At 51.7% G+C, this 18,043-nt stretch overlaps 1 protein-coding gene across 1 annotated transcript in view; it reads left to right on the top strand.

Annotated features, from left to right (window-relative positions):
- Nucleotides 1–1,084: 1,084 nt before the first annotated feature.
- The window catches only part of efhc1 (EF-hand domain (C-terminal) containing 1), an 88,491-nt gene continuing 71,532 nt past the window's right edge, over nucleotides 1,085–18,043 (top strand). The window contains exons 1-3 of the mRNA XM_087990956.1: nucleotides 1,085–1,421; nucleotides 2,149–2,370; nucleotides 2,572–2,859. Coding sequence (XP_087847082.1) covers nucleotides 1,359–1,421; nucleotides 2,149–2,370; nucleotides 2,572–2,859 — 573 coding nt within the window. The 5' untranslated portion in view covers nucleotides 1,085–1,358. The remainder of the gene's footprint in view (nucleotides 1,422–2,148; nucleotides 2,371–2,571; nucleotides 2,860–18,043) is intronic.

An 18,043-nucleotide genomic window follows, 5' to 3' on the forward strand; every position in this document is an offset into this window, starting at 1 on the left:
ATATCGTGAGCTCAACTGATTGTCCTAGATTGTTTGTTGTAATTTTATTTTAGCACATTCTGAACTGTTTAGCAATTGTTGTCCAGTTGTGGAGTCACAGTTTTGCATGCATGGTCTAGTTGAGTACAGGCAGCACTTTACCTGTTGCTGATGGACAAGGGCATATGCTGTTTGATATAATCCTTCAGTTGTTAGGATTTAACAGGCTACATATCTGGCATCACCACAGCACTGAATCTCATACACCCTATTACTCAGTTGCATGGAATGCAGAACAACGGTTTAGTTCATCAGAAGCATTGTATCGGTGGCAAACACCACCTTTGTTGTTTCTGTCTGGTAACAGTATTGAATGGCTAGTGTTATCTGATACTCAAAATTAATACCATATGCTGTCTGAGCACTTTACAGGATCAAAATTGCAGTCTTAGGTATTTGGGAATTAAGAATACTTGCATTCAGGAATGAATAGGAATTGGGAATAGTTTGGAAAAGGGAATCAGAAATTATTGGGATCAAGAACATTTGGGGTTAGGAATGTTTATAAAACAGGATTAATTGGGATTCAGTACATTAATAAATGGAATATTGGGAATTAGGAACTTTACAGGAATTCAGAATATTTAGGGAACAGGAGTGCATGGGAATTGGGAGTAATGGGGAATTGGCAATATCTGATATATTTGGGAAATGGAATATTTGGGGACTAGGAATGTTGGAATTGGGAATATTTGGGAAATTGGAATGATTTGGGATTGGAAATATTTGGGGATTGGGAAGATTTGGGAAATAGGAATATTTGGGAATAATTGAGGATAGGGAATATTTAGGAACTGATGATGAGGTTAAAAACAAAGAGAAGAAACTCCGGTTCACAGCCAATCCGCGTTCAGATTCACTTGTTGCCGAGAGAGCCCGGGTTGTTTACTGTTTCCATGGAAACAGATTCCGGAAAAAAAACTGGTTATCATCAATAGAGAGGAGAGACAGAGTGTAAAAGAGAAAGAGAGAGAGAGCGAGAGACAAGGAGAGAGAGAGACTGTGTGTGTGAAAGAGAGAGACAGATAAAGGGATAGACGGAGTGTAAAAGAGAAAGAGAGAGTGTGAGAGAGAAACAGAGATAGACAGTGAGAGAAAGAGAGACTGTGTGTGTGTGTGAGAGACAGGATTATCACTGGGAGAGAGGAAGAGAATGAGTGAGAGAAAAAGTGTGAGACAGTAAGTGTGAGAGAGAGACAGAGAAAGTGAGTGAGAGAGAGGGAGAGGGGGACAGAAAGAGAGAAAGAGTGAGTGAGTGAGAGAGAGAGAGACAGTGAGTGTGAGTGAGAGAGGGAGAATTGTCAATTAGGGCAGAGGCAATGTCCTGCTACCCTGTGAGGGGGCTTCCCCTCCTCCCAGGCAACACTTTCCAGGACCCTACGGTGAGAATGGCTTTGGGGAAGGGAGAGGGGCATTGGTAGAGAGAAAGAGAGAGGGGGTCAATAGGGGGAGAGAGAGAGAGGGTTAATAGGGATAGAGAGAGAGATGGGGTAGTGGTGAGGTGGTAACAGGGAGAATTAGAAAGGGGCTAATGGGGAGAGGGTTAATGGAGGGAGAGAGAAAGGGGAGTAATGAGGAGAGAGAGGGTCAAAGGGAAGAGAGAGCAAAGGGGTTAGTGGGGAGAGAGGTGGTTAACGGTGAGGGGGTAATGAGAGAGAGAAGGGGGGTAATGGGGAGAGACAGAGGGATAATCAAGAGAGAGGGGGTAATGGAGAGAGAGAGGGGGTAATGGGGGAGAGATAGAGTGCATAACAGGGAAAGAGAGAGGGTTCATGGGAGAAGAGAGATGCATAATGGGGAGAATGAGAAAGGTAATGGGGAGAGAGAGGGGTAATGGGGGAGAGAGAGAGACAGAGATAACAGGGAGAGTGAGAGGGGTAACAAGGAGAGAGAGAGATTTTGGGGGAGAGAGAGAGGGCGAGGGAGGGGAGCTTTGGCAGAGTGTGAGACTCAGTGGGGCAAAACTCCCTCAGTTCCTGTATCTTATTGTACTTTTAGGGAAAGAATGCTAATGAGGAATGGGAAAGTTAGTGAGGTGGGACTGATCATTAATAAGGAATGAATTCCATGTTCCTTTTCTGAAAATTATATCGTTTTAATTGTCTTTAGAAATCTAACTTCCATCGATCACAGACTTTCATCTACAAGAATGGGATTGCTCTCCCTCTTGTGCCCAAGGTCGGGATTGGTGGGGAACCAATCCATGTTAATCAGCTGTCTCTGTCTGACGTGGATGAATTGGCCAACAAGAAACCAACATTAACCTACGGCCAGGCCAAACAGGCCCCACCAGCAGATTTCATCCCTGGGCATGTGGCTTTTGATAAGAAGGCAATGTTTTGATAATTTGTTCAACATTCACCCACTGACCACATTTTCCATTGACCCCCAACCCTATGCCCCCCAACCATGCCTACTCCCAGTCACAACTCTCCCCTCAATCACATTTCCTGCAACACCCCCACCCCAACTCCACCCCATCTCCCACTGCTGTACTTTTTCAGTGAAACTGTTTTCTCGATTTTAAATCAGGTATTGAAATTTGATGGATATTTCAAGGAGACAGTTCATGAATCCTCACAGGAACATTATCGGGTTCGACCGATCATCCTGTACTATTACCTGGAGGATGATAGTATTGCCATTCATGAGCCTGAAGTGGACAATTCTGGACTAAATCAGGGTAAACTGATCAACAGACAGCGACTCCCAAAGAACGACCAAGGGGATTGTTGGCATTGGAAGGATCTCAATGTCGCGATGGAGGTGGTGGCTTACGGCAGGCGCTACCGTCTCACTGGCTGTGACACGTTTACATGTGTAAGTCAACCCTTCAAAAACATCATATCATCTTATTAAAATGCAAATATAAGCGATAAGAGTAGGCCTCTTGGTCTCTTGAGCTTGATCCACAATTCAAAAAATTGTGGCTCATCTGATTTTAATCTTAATTCTACATTCCTGTATATCCCGATATTCCTTGGAAATCAAGAATCTATCTACCTCTTTAGGGTTAAAATTAGAATTGGATTTAATTCTCATGTGTTGAAATAATTGCCCAGAGGGTGATATCCCGTCACCAAGTCACCTTTTACCTCGTTTTATTTACATGTGCCCAGTACACTGGCTGTGACCAGAGAGCTCGGAGTCAGCCCCTGAAATCAGGAGCCTATCTGAATCCCCTGGTTATATCTGTTAGCAAGGGCTCCCCAATTGGCCCAGGCTAACGGACATAATCCAGGATCTCATCATCAATGAGATCAACCTGGTTCCAATCACTACATACAGGAGTACAATGAAAGTGCACATCCACTGGCTTTTAAGGGAAGGAATTCCAAACATACACAATCCTCTGAGGCAAAAGATGTTTCCTCATCTCTGTTTCAAATGGGTACCCCTTTATTTTTAAACAATGACCATCTAATTCTAGATTCTCCCACAAAAGGAACCATTCTCTCCACATTGACCTGGTCAAGTCACCTCAGGGGGATCTTATGTGTTCCAGTTCAGTCACCACTGACTCTTCTCAGCTCCAGAGGATACAGGCCCAGCCTGCCAAGCCTTTCTTTATAAGGGGATCCAGATATTAGCCCAGTAAACTGTCTCTGGACTGTTTCCAACACATTAACTTTCTTCTATCGATATCATGACCAGAATTGTACATAGTACTCTGAATGCAGTCTCACCAATGCACTGCTGCTGAGCTTTTCCAGCAACTTCTGCTTTTATTTCTGATTTGCCGCATCTGAAGTTCTTTCAGTTTTTATTTAATATTTAACTCACTGCCACATTACTTCCAAGCATGCCCAACTTGAAGACGTTCTGTCAGCTTTCGGACAGGATTTCGGTTCTGACCTTTCTCCTTGACCAGGTATTCATTACCCCCTTCTCCCACTCTACCTTCTGCGTGTGAACTAACATATTCCCTAGCTACCATCAGTTTTGAGGAAGGGTCACCCTCCCTGAAATGTTAACTCTGATTTCTATTCACGATGCTGCAGGACCTGCTGAGCTTTTCCAGCAACTTCTGCTTTTGTTTCTGATTTACAACATCCGCAGATCTTTAGGTTTTTATAATTGAAGCATTACATTCTTACTCTTGTATTCAATTTGTCTCACAATAAACTATAACATTCTATGAACTTTCCTAATTATTTCCCTTATACACTAACCCAGTGATTCATGCACTGCGATACCCAGATTCCATCTGCATCTCAGGGCTCTGCAACCTTTCACCATTTAGATAATGTCTTTTTTTATTCTTTCTGTCAAAATGGACAATTTCACACTTTCCCATTTTGCAATCCATTTTTTTGGAGTGCACTCCATTGCTCCCCTAACCTATCTTTATCCCTTTGTAGGGGCCTTTGTCCTCTTCACAATTCACCTTCTTACCTATTTTTGTGTCATTAGCAGGCTGAGCTACCATATCTACAATCCCTTCATCCATAAGACCATAAGACATAGGAGCGGAAGTAAGGCCATTCGGCCCATCAAGTCCACTCCGCCATTCAATCATGGCTGATGGGCATTTCAACTCCACTTACCCGCATTCTCCAACTCGTATCTTACATTTGTAAAGGGCTGAGGCATGAACACCAACCCTTGTGACACATCAGTGGTGACATCCTGCCAGCCTGAATAAATCCATTTATTCCTGCTCTCTGCTTCCTGTTAGCCTGCCAATCTTCTCCTTATATCAGTAGGTTACCTACTATAGCATGGGTTTATAACAATAATCTTTGATGTGGAAATCTTGTACTCTTTGTCTCTACAATATCTATATATGGTTCAGCAATAGAGAAAAGCCATACTCATTACAGACATAGACATAGAATAATATAGCACAGGAACAGCCCCAGCATTATGTCTGTGCTGACGATGATGCCATGGTCCATATCTCTCTACTCCCTGCCTGTTCATGCATCTCTCTAAATTTCTCTTGAACTTTGCCATTGTATCTACTTCTACCACATCCCCCGGCAGCCTTTTCCAGCCCTGCATACAAATGTTGCCTCGCACATCTCCTTTAAACTTTCCCCCTTTCACCATAAATCTATGCTCTCTAGTATTTGACACTTCCAACCTGGAAAAGAGAGTTCGACTATCTATCCTATCCATGCCTTGTATCATTTTATAAACTTCTAACAGATCACCCCTTCAGCCTCTGATGCTCTGACGAAACCAATCCAAGTTTGTCCAACCTCTCCTATTGCTAATACACTCCAAACCAGGCATTGTCCCTGTAAACCTCTGTTGCACCCTCTCCAAAGCCGCCACATGTTTTCTATAGCATGGCAACCAGAACTGCACACAATATTCCAAATTTGGTCTAACTAAATGTTTATACAGCTGCAACATTTATACTCAATACCCTGACCAATTTCAGGAAGCTATGGATTTACGCCCCAAGATCCTTCCGTATATCAATGTTCCTCAGAGTCCTGCCATTTATTGCATACTTTCCTCTTGCATTTGACATCCCAACATGCATCACCTCACACTTGTCTGGAGTAAACTCCATCTGCCATTTCTCCATCCAACTTTCCTATATCTTTATCCTGCTGTATGCTTTGATAGTCTTACTCACTATCCACAACTCCATCAATTTTTGGGTCATTTGCAAGCTTACTAATCAGACTGCTCTCACATATTATAAACCACAGAAGTCTCAGCAGTGCTCCTTGTGAAACTCCAATGGTCACAAACCTCCAGTCACAAAACACCCATCTTCAAAGACCAAGCCAATTTTGTATCCAATTTACCAACTTTCCATGGATCCCAGTGACTTAATCTTCTGGATGAGCCTACTATGATGGACATTGTAAAATGCTTTAGTAAAGTCCATGAGGACAACATCTACTGCCCTACCCTCATCAATCATCTTTGTCACTTCCTCAAAAAACTCAATCAAATTTGAAAGACAAGATCTCTCCCATACAAAGCCACGCTGACTATCCCTAATAAGCCCATTCTTTTCCAAATAAGAATAAATCCTGTTCCTAAAATTCTTCTTTAATAATTCCCCTTTCATTGATGGAAGCCTCATTTGGATATAATTTTTTGGATTTTCCCTATGCCATTTTTAAACAGAGGAACAACATTGGCTAATCTCCAGTCCCTGTGACCTCGGCTGTGGCTAAAGAGGATGCAAAGGTCTCTATCAAGACCCCAGTAATTTCCTCCCTTGCCTGCCTCAGTATCCTGGGATAGATCCGTAAGGTCCTGGGATTTAACTACGTTAATGGTTTTCAAGACACCTAACACCTCCTCCTTCTCAATATTGACATGCCCCAGAATATCAACATGCTCCTTCCTAATCTTATCATCATCAAAGTCCTTCTCCTTGGTGAATACTGAAGTACTCATTAAAGACCTCATCCACTTCCTCTGGCTCCATATAAATTCCTCCCTTTGTCCTTGGGTAGACCTTTGCTTTTCATGATTACCTCTTTGTGCCTATCATATGCATAAAATGCCATGGGATTCTCCGTAATCCTACTTTCCAATGACATTCCATTGCCCCCTTTAACCCTCCAATTCTTTGTTTAAGTTCTTTCCTGTTTCCTTTATATTTCTCATTGGCCTTGTCTGATTTCAATTTCCTAAACCTGACATATGCTCCTTATTTATTTTTTATGAAACTTTCAATATCTCCGGAGTTCCTGAATCTTATCATCCTTATCTGTCATCCTCACTGGAATGTGCCGGTCTTGAACTCTGATCAATTGGCCTCTAAAAGATCCAAGCATGTCTGATGTGGATTTGCTCCCAAAAGCCTCCTATTCTAATTTCTTCAGTTCCTGGCTTATGGTGTCATATTAGCCTTCCCCCAGTTTAGAACTTTCACCCGAGGACTAGTCTTATTCTTTACTCATAACTATCTTAAAGCATTTGGAATTATGATCGCTGTTTCCAAAATGCTTTCCCACTGAAACTTTGATCACCTGGCCAGGCTCATTGTCCAAGACAAGGTCCCATATGGCCTCTTCCCTAATTGGGCTATCCGTAAGGTCAAGAATCCCAAAAGTAAATCAACCAGGGGTGCTGTTACTTGCTGATCCCTGTCCAGTGATGCCAAGGTTTGAGAGAAGGGGGAAATCGGCCATGGTTCCTGCTCCTGAATGATGTCCAGGGATCCAGTGATGTCTGGTGACTGACAGAGAATGGAATTCATCCAGGGGTCATACAGTCTTAGAGCCATGCAGCACGATTTGGCCATGTCAACCAAATTTCCCAAACTAAACCAGTCCCACTTGCCTGCATTTGATACACATCCCTCCCAAACTTTCCTATTCGTGCACCTGTTCGAATATCTTTTAAATATTGTAACTGTACCTGCATCTATCACTTCCTGAAATGAAATACTAACTCAAAGAGTTTAACTGGATCCAGTGGTGAAGGAAAGGCAAGAGGCCTTAGTGATTGTTGCTAACAGTGTGAATACAGCCTGGGCCCAGAGCTGAGTATTTGATAGCAGTAACTGAGAACAAATGTATTTGTATGGGGACTGGTCAGCTTAGTTGGCTGGATGAGCGGTATATAGTGCAGAGCAATTCCAACAGCATGATTCATTTCCTAGACTGAAAATGTGTTGCTGGAAAAGCGCAGCAGGTCAGGCAGCATCCAAGGAGCAGGAGAATCGACATTTCGGGCATAAGCCCTTCTTCAGGAATGAGGAAAGTGTGCCAAGCAGGCTAAGATAAAAGGTAGGGAGGAGGGACTTGGGGGAGGGGCGTTGGAAATGCGATAGGTGGAAGAAGGTCAAGGTGAGGGTGATAGGCCAGAGTGGGGTGGGGGCGGAGAGGTCAGGAAGAAGATTGCAGGTTAGGAAGGTGGTGCTGAGTTCGAGGGATTTGACTGAGACAAGGTGGGCGGAGGGGAAATGAGGAAACTGGAGAGCTCTGAGTTCATCCCTTCTGGTTGGAGAGTTCCTAGGCGGAAGATGAGGCACTCTTCCTCCAACCATCGTGTTGCTATGGTCTGGCGATGGAGGAGTCCAAGGACCTGCATGTCCTTGGTGGAGTGGGAGGGGGAGTTGAAGTGCTGAGCCACGGGGCGGTTGGGTTGGTTGGTCCGGTTGTCCCAGAGGTGTTCTCTGAAACATTCCGCAAGTAGGCGGCCTGTCTCCCTAATATAGAGGAAGCCACATCTGGTGCAGCGGATGCAATAGATGATGTGTGTGGAGGTGCAGGTGAATTTGTGGCGGTTATGGAAGTATCCATTGGGGCCTTGGAGGGAAGTAAGGGGGGAGGTGTGGGCGCAAGTTTTGCATTTCTTGCGGTTGCAGGGGAAGGTGCCGGGAGTGGAAGTTGGGTTGGTGGGGGGTGTGGACCTGACGAGGGAGTCACGGAGGGAGTGGTCTTTTCGGAACGCTGATAGGGGAGGGGAGGGAAATCTTTCCCTGGTGGTGGGGTCCGTTTGGAGGTGGCGGAAATGACACAGGATGATACGCTGTATATGGAGGCTGGTGGGGTGGTAGGTGAGGACCAGTGGGGTTCTGTCCTGGTGGTGGTTGGAGGGGCAGGTCTCAAGGGCGGAGGAGCGGGAAGAGGAGGAGATGCGGTGGAGGGCATCGTCGACCACGTCGGGGGGGAAATTGAGGTCTTTGAAGAAGGAGGCCATCTGGGTTGTACGGTATTGGAATTGGTCCTCCTGGGAGCAGATGCAGCGGAGATGAAGGAATTGGGAATATGGGATGGCCTTTTTACAGGGGGCAGGGTGGGAGGAGGTGTAGTCTAGGTAGCTGTGGGAGTTGGTCGGTTTATAGTAAATGTCCGTGATGATTCGGTTGCCCGAGATAGAAATGGAAAGGTCTAGGAAGGGGAGGGAGGAGTCTGAGACGGTCCAGGTGAATTTGAGGTCGGGGTAGAAGGTGTTGGTAAAGTGGATGAACTGTTCAACCTCCTCGTGGGAGCATGAGGCAGCGCCGATACAGTCATCGATGTAGCGGAGGAAAAGGTGGGGGTGGTGCCAGTGTAGCTGTGGAAGCTGGACTGTTCCATATCCTACGAAGAGGCAGGCATAGCTGGGGCCCATGCGGGTGCCCATGGCTACTCCTTTGGTTTGGAGAAAGTGGGAGGATTGGAAAGAGAAGTTGTTCAGGGTGAGGACCAGTCGAAGGAGGGTGTCAGTTGAAGGGTACTGGTTGGTACGGGTGGGAAAGGAAGAAGCGGAGGGCTTTGATTCCTTCGTGATGGGGGATGGAGGTGTACAGGGACTGGACGTCCATGGTGAAGATAAGGCGTTGGGGGCCGGGGAAGCGAAAATCATGGAGGAGGTGGAGGGCGTGGATGGTGTCCCGAACGTAGGTGGGGAGTTCTTGGACTAAGGGGGACAGGACCGTGTCGAGGTATGCCGAGATGAGTTCGGTTGGGCAGGAGCAGGCTGAGACAATGGGTCAGCCGGGGCAGTCAGGTGTGTGGATTTTGGGCAGGAGGTAGAAACGGGCGGTGCGGGGTTGTGGGACTATGAGGTTGGAGGCGGTGGATGGGAGATCCCCTGAGGTGATGAGGTTATGGATGGTCTGGGAGATGATGGTTTGGTGGTGGGAGGTGGGGTCATGGTCAAGGGGCAGTAGGAGGAGGTGTCCGCGAGCTGGCGTTTGGCCTCAGCGGTGTAAAGGTCAGTGCGCCAAACTACTACCGCACTTCCTTGTCTGCTGGTTTGATAGTGAGGTTGGGGTTGGAACGGAGGGAGTGGAGGGCTGCGCGTTCCGAGGGTGAGAGGTTGGAGTGGGTGAGAGGGGTGGAGAGGTTGAGGCGGTTAATGTCGCGGTGGCAGTTGGCTATGAAGAGATCGAGGGCAGGTAAGAGGCAAGGGGTGTCCAGGTGGACGGGGTGTGTTGGAGGTGGGAGAAGGGGTCGTCAGAGGGTGGGCGGGAATCCTGATTGAAGAAGTAGGCGCGGAGGCGAAGGCGGCGGAAGAATTGTTCGATGTCACGCCGTGTGTTGAACTCATTAATCCGAGAGCGTAGGGGAATGAAGGTGAGGCCTCTGCTGAGGACTGATCTTTCATCCTCAGAGAGGGGTAGGTCTGGAGGGATGGTGAAAACACGGCAGGGCTGGGAGCTAGGACCTGGTGTGGGGCTGGAGCTGGGTGTGGGGGCGGGGACGGAGATTGGCGTGGGGGCGGAGACACATGATGATGTCACTGGGGGCGGAAGTGGCTGTGGCGACGACCAAGACAGTGTTATTCCCGATAGCCGCGGGGGCCACGAATCTGTCGGCGATGGTCTTCATGGTGACCGCGGAGGCGGTTGTCTGGGCGGTGACCGCGGAGGCGGTTGTCTGGGGTTGACCACGCAGGCGGTTGTCTGGGGGTGACCGCGGAGGCGGTTGTCTGGGGGTGACCGCGGAGGCGGTTGTCTGGGGGTGACCGCGGAGGCTGCGAGGTCGGTGGGGGCGGAAATGACGTCATGGTCCGCGGCGGCGGTTGTTGCTGCGGGTTGCTGTAGCGGCCGCGTGGTTAATGGCGCACGAGTGATTTGAGAGGCAGATGGAAGATTCTGGAACAGTTGAAGGACCCAGAGTGTGGGGGTAAGTACATGAAAGTTTTTGGTACTTACTGTCTTTAATTTCCGACATGGCTAGGAAGAACTGTTTGTTTAGTTTATGGATCTTCTGTGGATGAAGAACAGTACAGGTCCTTTACAGGTCTGTGAGAGTGTTGTCCTGAGCTGGGGCAGGTCTGTGAGAGTGTTGTCCTGAGCTGGGGCAGGTCTGTGAGAGTGTTGTCCTGAGCTGGGGCAGGTCTGTGAGAGTGTTGTCCTGAGCTGGGGCAGGACTGTGAGAGTGTTGTCCTGAGCTGGGGCAGGTCTGTGAGAGTGTTGTCCTGAGCTGGGGCAGGACTGTGAGAGTGTTGTCCTGAGCTGGGGCAGGTCTGTGAGAGTGTTGCCCTGAGCTGGGGCAGGTCTGTGAGAGTGTTGTCCTGAGCTGGGGCAGGTCTGTGAGAGTGTTGTCCTGAGCTGGGGCAGGTCTGTGACAGTGTTGCCCTGAGCTGGGGCAGGTCTGTGACAGTGTTGTCCTGAGCTGGGGTAGGTCTGTGAGAGTGTTGTCCTGAGCTGGGGCAGGTCTGTGAGAGTGTTGTCCTGAGCTGGGGCAGGTCTGTGAGAGTGTTGTCCTGAGCTGGGGTAGGTCTGTGAGAGTGTTGTCCTGAGCAGGGGCAGGTCTGTGAGAGTGTTGTCCTGAGCTGGGGCAGGTCTGTGAGAGTGTTGTCCTGAGCTGGGGCAGGTCTGTGAGAGTGTTGTCCTGAGCTGGGGCAGGTCTGTGAGAGTGTTGCCCTGAGCTGGGGCAGGTCTGTGAGAGTGTTGTCCTGAGCTGGGGCAGGTCTGTGAGAGTGTTGTCCTGAGCTGGGGCAGGTCTGTGAGAGTGTTGTCCTGAGCTGGGGTAGGTCTGTGAGAGTGTTGTCCTGAGCTGGGGCAGGTCTGTGAGAGTGTTGTCCTGAGCTGGGGTAGGTCTGTGAGAGTGTTGTCCTGAGCTGGGGTAGGTCTGTGAGAGTGTTGTCCTGAGCTGGGGTAGGTCTGTGAGAGTGTTGTCCTGAGCTGGGGCAGGTCTGTGAGAGTGTTGTCCTGAGCTGGGGTAGGTCTGTGAGAGTGTTGTCCTGAGCTGGGGCAGGTCTGTGACAGTGTTGTCCTGAGCTGGGGTAGGTCTGTGAGAGTGTTGTCCTGAGCTGGGGTAGGTCTGTGAGAGTGTTGTCCTGAGCTGGGGTAGGTCTGTGAGAGTGTTGTCCTGAGCTGGGGTAGGTCTGTGAGAGTGTTGTCCTGAGCTGGGGTAGGTCTGTGAGAGTGTTGTCCTGAGCTGGGGTAGGTCTGTGAGAGTGTTGTCCTGAGCTGGGGCAGGTCTGTGAGAGTGTTGTCCTGAGCTGGGGCAGGTCTGTGAGAGTGTTGTCCTGAGCTGGGGTAGGTCTGTGAGGGTGTTGTCCTGAGCTGGGGCAGGTCTGTGAGAGTGTTGTCCTGAGCTGGGGTAGGTCTGTGAGAGTGTTGTCCTGAGCTGGGGCAGGTCTGTGAGAGTGTTGTCCTGAGCTGGGGCAGGTCTGTGAGAGTGTTGTCCTGAGCTGGGGCAGGTCTGTGAGAGTGTTATCCTGAGCTGGGGCAGGTCAGTGAGAATGTTGTCCTGCGCTGGGGCAGGTCTGTGAGAGTGTTGTCCTGAGCTGGGACAGGTCTGTGAGGGTGTTGTCCTGAGCTGGGGCAGGTCTGTGAGAGTGTTGTCCTGAGCTGGGGCAGGTCTGTGACAGTGTTGTCCTGAGCTGGGGCAGGTCTGTGAGAGTGTTGTCCTGAGCTGGGGCAGGTCTGTGAGAGTGTTGTCCTGAGCTGGGGTAGGTCTGTGAGGGTGTTGTCCTGAGCTGGGGCAGGTCTGTGAGAGTGTTGTCCTGAGCTGGGGCAGGTCTGTGAGAGTGTTGTCCTGAGCTGGGGCAGGTCTGTGACAGTGTTGTCCTGAGCTGGGGCAGGTCTGTGAGAGTGTTGTCCTGAGCTGGGGTAGGTCTGTGAGAGTGTTGTCCTGAGCTGGGGTAGGTCTGTGAGAGTGTTGTCCTGAGCTGGGGCAGGTCTGTGAGAGTGTTGTCCTGAGCTGGGGCAGGTCTGTGAGAGTGTTGTCCTGAGCTGGGGTAGGTCTGTGAGGGTGTTGTCCTGAGCTGGGGCAGGTCTGTGAGAGTGTTGTCCTGAGCTGGGGCAGGTCTGTGAGAATGTTGTCCTGAGCTGGGGCAGGTCTGTGAGAGTGTTGCCCTGAGCTGGGGCAGGTCTGTGAGAGTGTTGTCCTGAGCTGGGGCAGGTCTGTGAGAGTGTTGCCCTGAGCTGGGGCAGGTCTGTGAGAGTGTTGCCCTGAGCTGGGGTAGGTCTGTGACAGTGTTGTCCTGAGCTGGGGTAGGTCTGTGAGGGTGTTGTCCTGAGCTGGGGCAGGTCTGTGAGAGTGTTGTCCTGAGCTGGGGTAGGTCTGTGAGGGTGTTGTCCTGAGCTGGGGCAGGTCTGTGAGAGTGTTGTCCTGAGCTGGGGTAGGTCTGTGAGAGTGTTGTCCTGAGCTGGGGTAGGTCTGTGAGAGTGTTGCCCTGAGCTGGGGCAGGTCTGTGAGAGTGTTGTCCTGAGCTGGGGCAGGTCAGTGAGAATGTTGTCCTGCGCTGGGGCAGGTCTGTGAGAGTGTTGTCCTGAGCTGGGACAGGTCTGTGAGGGTGTTGTCCTGAGCTGGGGCAGGTCTGTGAGAGTGTTGTCCTGAGCTGGGGCAGGTCTGTGAGAGTGTTGTCCTGAGCTGGGGCAGGTCTGTGAGAATGTTGTCCTGAGCTGGGGCAGGTCTGTGAGAGTGTTGCCCTGAGCTGGGGTAGGTCTGTGAGAATGTTGTCCTGAGCTGGGGCAGGTCTGTGAGAGTGTTGTCCTGAGCTGGGGCAGGTCTGTGAGAATGTTGTCCTGAGCTGGGGCAGGTCTGTGAGAGTGTTGCCCTGAGCTGGGGCAGGTCTGTGAGAGTGTTGTCCTGAGCTGGGGCAGGTCTGTGAGAGTGTTGCCCTGAGCTGGGGCAGGTCTGTGAGAGTGTTGCCCTGAGCTGGGGTAGGTCTGTGACAGTGTTGTCCTGAGCTGGGGCAGGTCTGTGAGAATGTTGTCCTGAGCTGGGGCAGGTCTGTGAGAGTGTTGCCCTGAGCTGGTGCAGGTCTGTGAGAGTGTTGCCCTGAGCTGGGGCAGGTCTGTGAGAATGTTGTCCTGAGCTGGGGCAGGTCTGTGAGAGTGTTGCCCTGAGCTGGGGCAGGTCTGTGAGAGTGTTGTCCTGAGCTGGGGCAGGTCTGTGAGAGTGTTGCCCTGAGCTGGGGCAGGTCTGTGAGAGTGTTGCCCTGAGCTGGGGTAGGTCTGTGACAGTGTTGTCCTGAGCTGGGGCAGGTCTGTGAGAATGTTGTCCTGAGCTGGGGCAGGTCTGTGAGAGTGTTGCCCTGAGCTGGTGCAGGTCTGTGAGAGTGTTGCCCTGAGCTGGGGCAGGTCTGTGAGAATGTTGTCCTGAGCTGGGGCAGGTCTGTGAGAGTGTTGCCCTGAGCTGGGGCAGGTCTGTGAGAGTGTTGCCCTGAGCTGGGGTAGGTCTGTGAGAGTGTTGCCCTGAGCTGGGGTAGGTCTGTGACAGTGTTGTCCTGAGCTGGGGTAGGCCTGTGACAGTGTTGTCCTGAGCTGGGGCAGGTCTGTGACAGTGTTGCCCTGAGCTGGGGTTGGTCTGTGAGAGTGTTGTCCTGAGCTGGGGCAGGTCTGTGAGAGTGTTGTCCTGAGCTGGGGTAGGTCTGTGAGAGTGTTGTCCTGAGCTGGGGCAGGTCTGTGAGAGTGTTGTCCTGAGCTGGGGTAGGTCTGTGACAGTGTTGCCCTGAGCTGGGGTAGGTCTGTGAGAGTGTTGTCCTGAGCTGGGGCAGGTCTGTGAGAGTGTTGTCCTGAGCTGGGGCAGGTCTGTGAGAGTGTTGTCCTGAGCTGGGGCCGGTCTGTGAGAGTGTTGTCCTGAGCTGGGGTAGGTCTGTGAGAGTGTTGTCCTGAGCTGGGTTAGGTCTGTGAGAGTGTTGCCCTGAGCTGGGGCAGGTCTGTGAGAGTGTTGTCCTGAGCTGGGGCAGGTCTGTGAGAGTGTTGCCCTGAGCTGGGGCAGGTCTGTGAGAGTGTTGTCCTGAGCTGGGGCAGGTCTGTGAGAGTGTTGTCCTGAGCTGGGGTAGGTCTGTGAGAGTGTTGTCCTGAGCTGGGGTAGGGCTGTGAGAGTGTTGTCCTGAGCTGGGGCAGGTCTGTGAGGGTGTTGTCCTGAGCTGGGGCAGGTCTGTGAGAGTGTTGTCCTGAGCTGGGGCTGGTCTGTGAGAGTGTTGCCCTGAGCTGGGGTAGGTCTGTGAGAGTGTTGTCCTGAGCTGGGGTAGGGCTGTGAGAGTGTTGTCCTGAGCTGGGGTAGGTCTGTGACAGTGTTGTCCTGAGCTGGGGTAGGTCTGTGAGAGTGTTGTCCTGAGCTGGGGCAGGTCTGTGACAGTGTTGTCCTGAGCTGGGGTAGGTCTGTGAGAGTGTTGTCCTGAGCTGGGGCAGGTCTGTGAGAGTGTTGTCCTGAGCTGGGGTAGGTCTGTGAGAGTGTTGTCCTGAGCTGGGGCAGGTGTGTGAGAGTGTTGTCCTGAGCTGGGGCAGGTCTGTGAGAGTGTTGTCCTGAGCTGGGGCAGGTCTGTGACAGTGTTGTCCTGAGCTGGGGTAGGTCTGTGAGAGTGTTGTCCTGAGCTGGGGCAGGTCTGTGACAGTGTTGTCCTGAGCTGGGGTAGGTCTGTGAGAGTGTTGTCCTGAGCTGGGGCAGGTCTGTGAGGGTGTTGTCCTGAGCTGGGGCAGGTCTGTGAGAGTGTTGTCCTGAGCTGGGGCAGGTCTGTGAGAGTGTTGTCCTGAGCTGGGGCAGGTCTGTGACAGTGTTGTCCTGAGCTGGGGTAGGTCTGTGAGAGTGTTGTCCTGAGCTGGGGTAGGTCTGTGACAGTGTTGTCCTGAGCTGGGGTAGGTCTGTGAGAGTGTTGCCCTGAGCTGGGGCAGGTCTGTGAGAGTGTTGTCCTGAGCTGGGGTAGGTCTGTGACAGTGTTGCCCTGAGCTGGGGCAGGTCTGTGAGAGTGTTGTCCTGAGCTGGGGCAGGTCTGTGACATTGTTGCCCTGAGCTGGGGCAGGTCTGTGAGAATGTTGCCCTGAGCTGGGGCAGGTCTGTGAGAGTGTTGTCCTGAGCTGGGGCAGGTCTGTGACAGTGTTGCCCTGAGCTGGGGCAGGTCTGTGAGAGTGTTGTCCTGAGCTGGGGCAGGTCTGTGACAGTGTTGCCCTGAGCTGGGGCAGGTCTGTGACAGTGTTGTCCTGAGCTGGGGCAGGTGTGTGAGAGTGTTGCCCTGAGCTGGGGTAGGTCTGTGAGAGTGTTGTCCTGAGCTGGGGCAGGTCTGTGACAGTGTTGTCCTGAGCTGGGGTAGGTCTGTGAGAGTGTTGTCCTGAGCTGGGGCAGGTCTGTGAGAGTGTTGTCCTGAGCTGGGGTAGGTCTGTGAGAGTGTTGTCCTGAGCTGGGGCAGGTGTGTGAGAGTGTTGTCCTGAGCTGGGGCAGGTCTGTGAGAGTGTTGTCCTGAGCTGGGGCAGGTCTGTGACAGTGTTGTCCTGAGCTGGGGTAGGTCTGTGAGAGTGTTGTCCTGAGCTGGGGCAGGTCTGTGACAGTGTTGTCCTGAGCTGGGGCAGGTCTGTGAGAGTGTTGTCCTGAGCTGGGGTAGGTCTGTGAGAGTGTTGTCCTGAGCTGGGGCAGGTCTGTGAGGGTGTTGTCCTGAGCTGGGGCAGGTCTGTGAGAGTGTTGTCCTGAGCTGGGGCAGGTCTGTGAGAGTGTTGTCCTGAGCTGGGGCAGGTCTGTGACAGTGTTGTCCTGAGCTGGGGTAGGTCTGTGAGAGTGTTGTCCTGAGCTGGGGTAGGTCTGTGACAGTGTTGTCCTGGGCTGGGGTAGGTCTGTGAGAGTGTTGTCCTGAGCTGGGGCAGGTCTGTGAGAGTGTTGTCCTGAGCTGGGGCAGGTCTGTGAGAGTGTTGTCCTGAGCTGGGGCAGGTCTGTGAGAGTGTTGTCCTGAGCTGGGGTAGGTCTGTGACAGTGTTGTCCTGAGCTGGGGTAGGTCTGTGAGAGTGTTGTCCTGAGCTGGGGCAGGTCTGTGAGAGTGTTGTCCTGAGCTGGGGCAGGTCTGTGAGAGTGTTGTCCTGAGCTGGGGCAGGTCTGTGAGAGTGTTGTCCTGAGCTGGGGGGGGGTCTGTGAGAGTGTTGTCCTGAGCTGGGGTAGGTCTGTGAGAGTGTTGTCCTGAGCTGGGATAGGTCTGTGAGAGTGTTGTCCTGAGCTGGGGCAGGTCTGTGAGAGTGTTGCCCTGAGCTGGGGTAGGTCTGTGAGAGTGTTGTCCTGAGCTGGGGCAGGTCTGTGAGAGTGTTGTCCTGAGCTGGGTTAGGTCTGTGAGAGTGTTGCCCTGAGCTGGGGTAGGTCTGTGAGAGTGTTGTCCTGAGCTGGGGCAGGTCTGTGAGAGTGTTGTCCTGAGCTGGGGTAGGTCTGTGAGAGTGTTGCCCTGAACTGGGGTAGGTCTGTGAGAGTGTTGCCCTGAGCTGGGGCAGGTCTGTGAGAGTGTTGTCCTGAGCTGGGATAGGTCTGTGACAGTGTTGCCCTGAGCTGGGGCAGGTCTGTGAGAGTGTTGTCCTGAGCTGGGGCAGGTCTGTGACATTGTTGCCCTGAGCTGGGGCAGGTCTGTGACAGTGTTGTCCTGAGCTGGGGTAGGTCTGTGAGAGTGTTGTCCTGAGCTGGGGCAGGTCTGTGAGAGTGTTGTCCTGAGCTGGGTTAGGTCTGTGAGAGTGTTGCCCTGAGCTGGGGCAGGTCTGTGAGAATGTTGCCCTGAGCTGGGGTAGGTCTGTGAGAGTGATGTCCTGAGCTGGGGTAGGTCTGTGACAGTGTTGTCCTGAGCTGGGGTAGGTCTGTGAGAGTGTTGTCCTGAGCTGGGGCAGGTCTGTGAGAGTGTTGTCCTGAGCTGGGGTAGGTCTGTGAGAGTGTTGTCCTGAGCTGGGGCAGGTGTGTGAGAGTGTTGTCCTGAGCTGGGGCAGGTCTGTGAGAGTGTTGTCCTGAGCTGGGGCAGGTCTGTGACAGTGTTGTCCTGAGCTGGGGTAGGTCTGTGAGAGTGTTGTCCTGAGCTGGGGCAGGTGTGTGAGAGTGTTGTCCTGAGCTGGGGCAGGTCTGTGAGAGTGTTGTCCTGAGCTGGGGCAGGTCTGTGACAGTGTTGTCCTGAGCTGGGGTAGGTCTGTGAGAGTGTTGTCCTGAGCTGGGGCAGGTCTGTGAGAGTGTTGTCCTGAGCTGGGGCAGGTCTGTGACAGTGTTGTCCTGAGCTGGGGTAGGTCTGTGAGAGTGTTGTCCTGAGCTGGGGCAGGTCTGTGAGAGTGTTGTCCTGAGCTGGGGCAGGTCTGTGAGAGTGTTGTCCTGAGCTGGGGTAGGTCTGTGAGAGTGTTGTCCTGAGCTGGGGTAGGTCTGTGACAGTGTTGTCCTGAGCTGGGGTAGGTCTGTGAGAGTGTTGTCCT

The sequence above is a fragment of the Chiloscyllium plagiosum genome, unplaced genomic scaffold, assembly GCF_037043375.1.
Source record: "Chiloscyllium plagiosum isolate Xiang-an unplaced genomic scaffold, Cpla_swu_hap1 HiC_scaffold_10, whole genome shotgun sequence".
Taxonomy (NCBI): Eukaryota; Metazoa; Chordata; class Chondrichthyes; order Orectolobiformes; family Hemiscylliidae; genus Chiloscyllium; species Chiloscyllium plagiosum.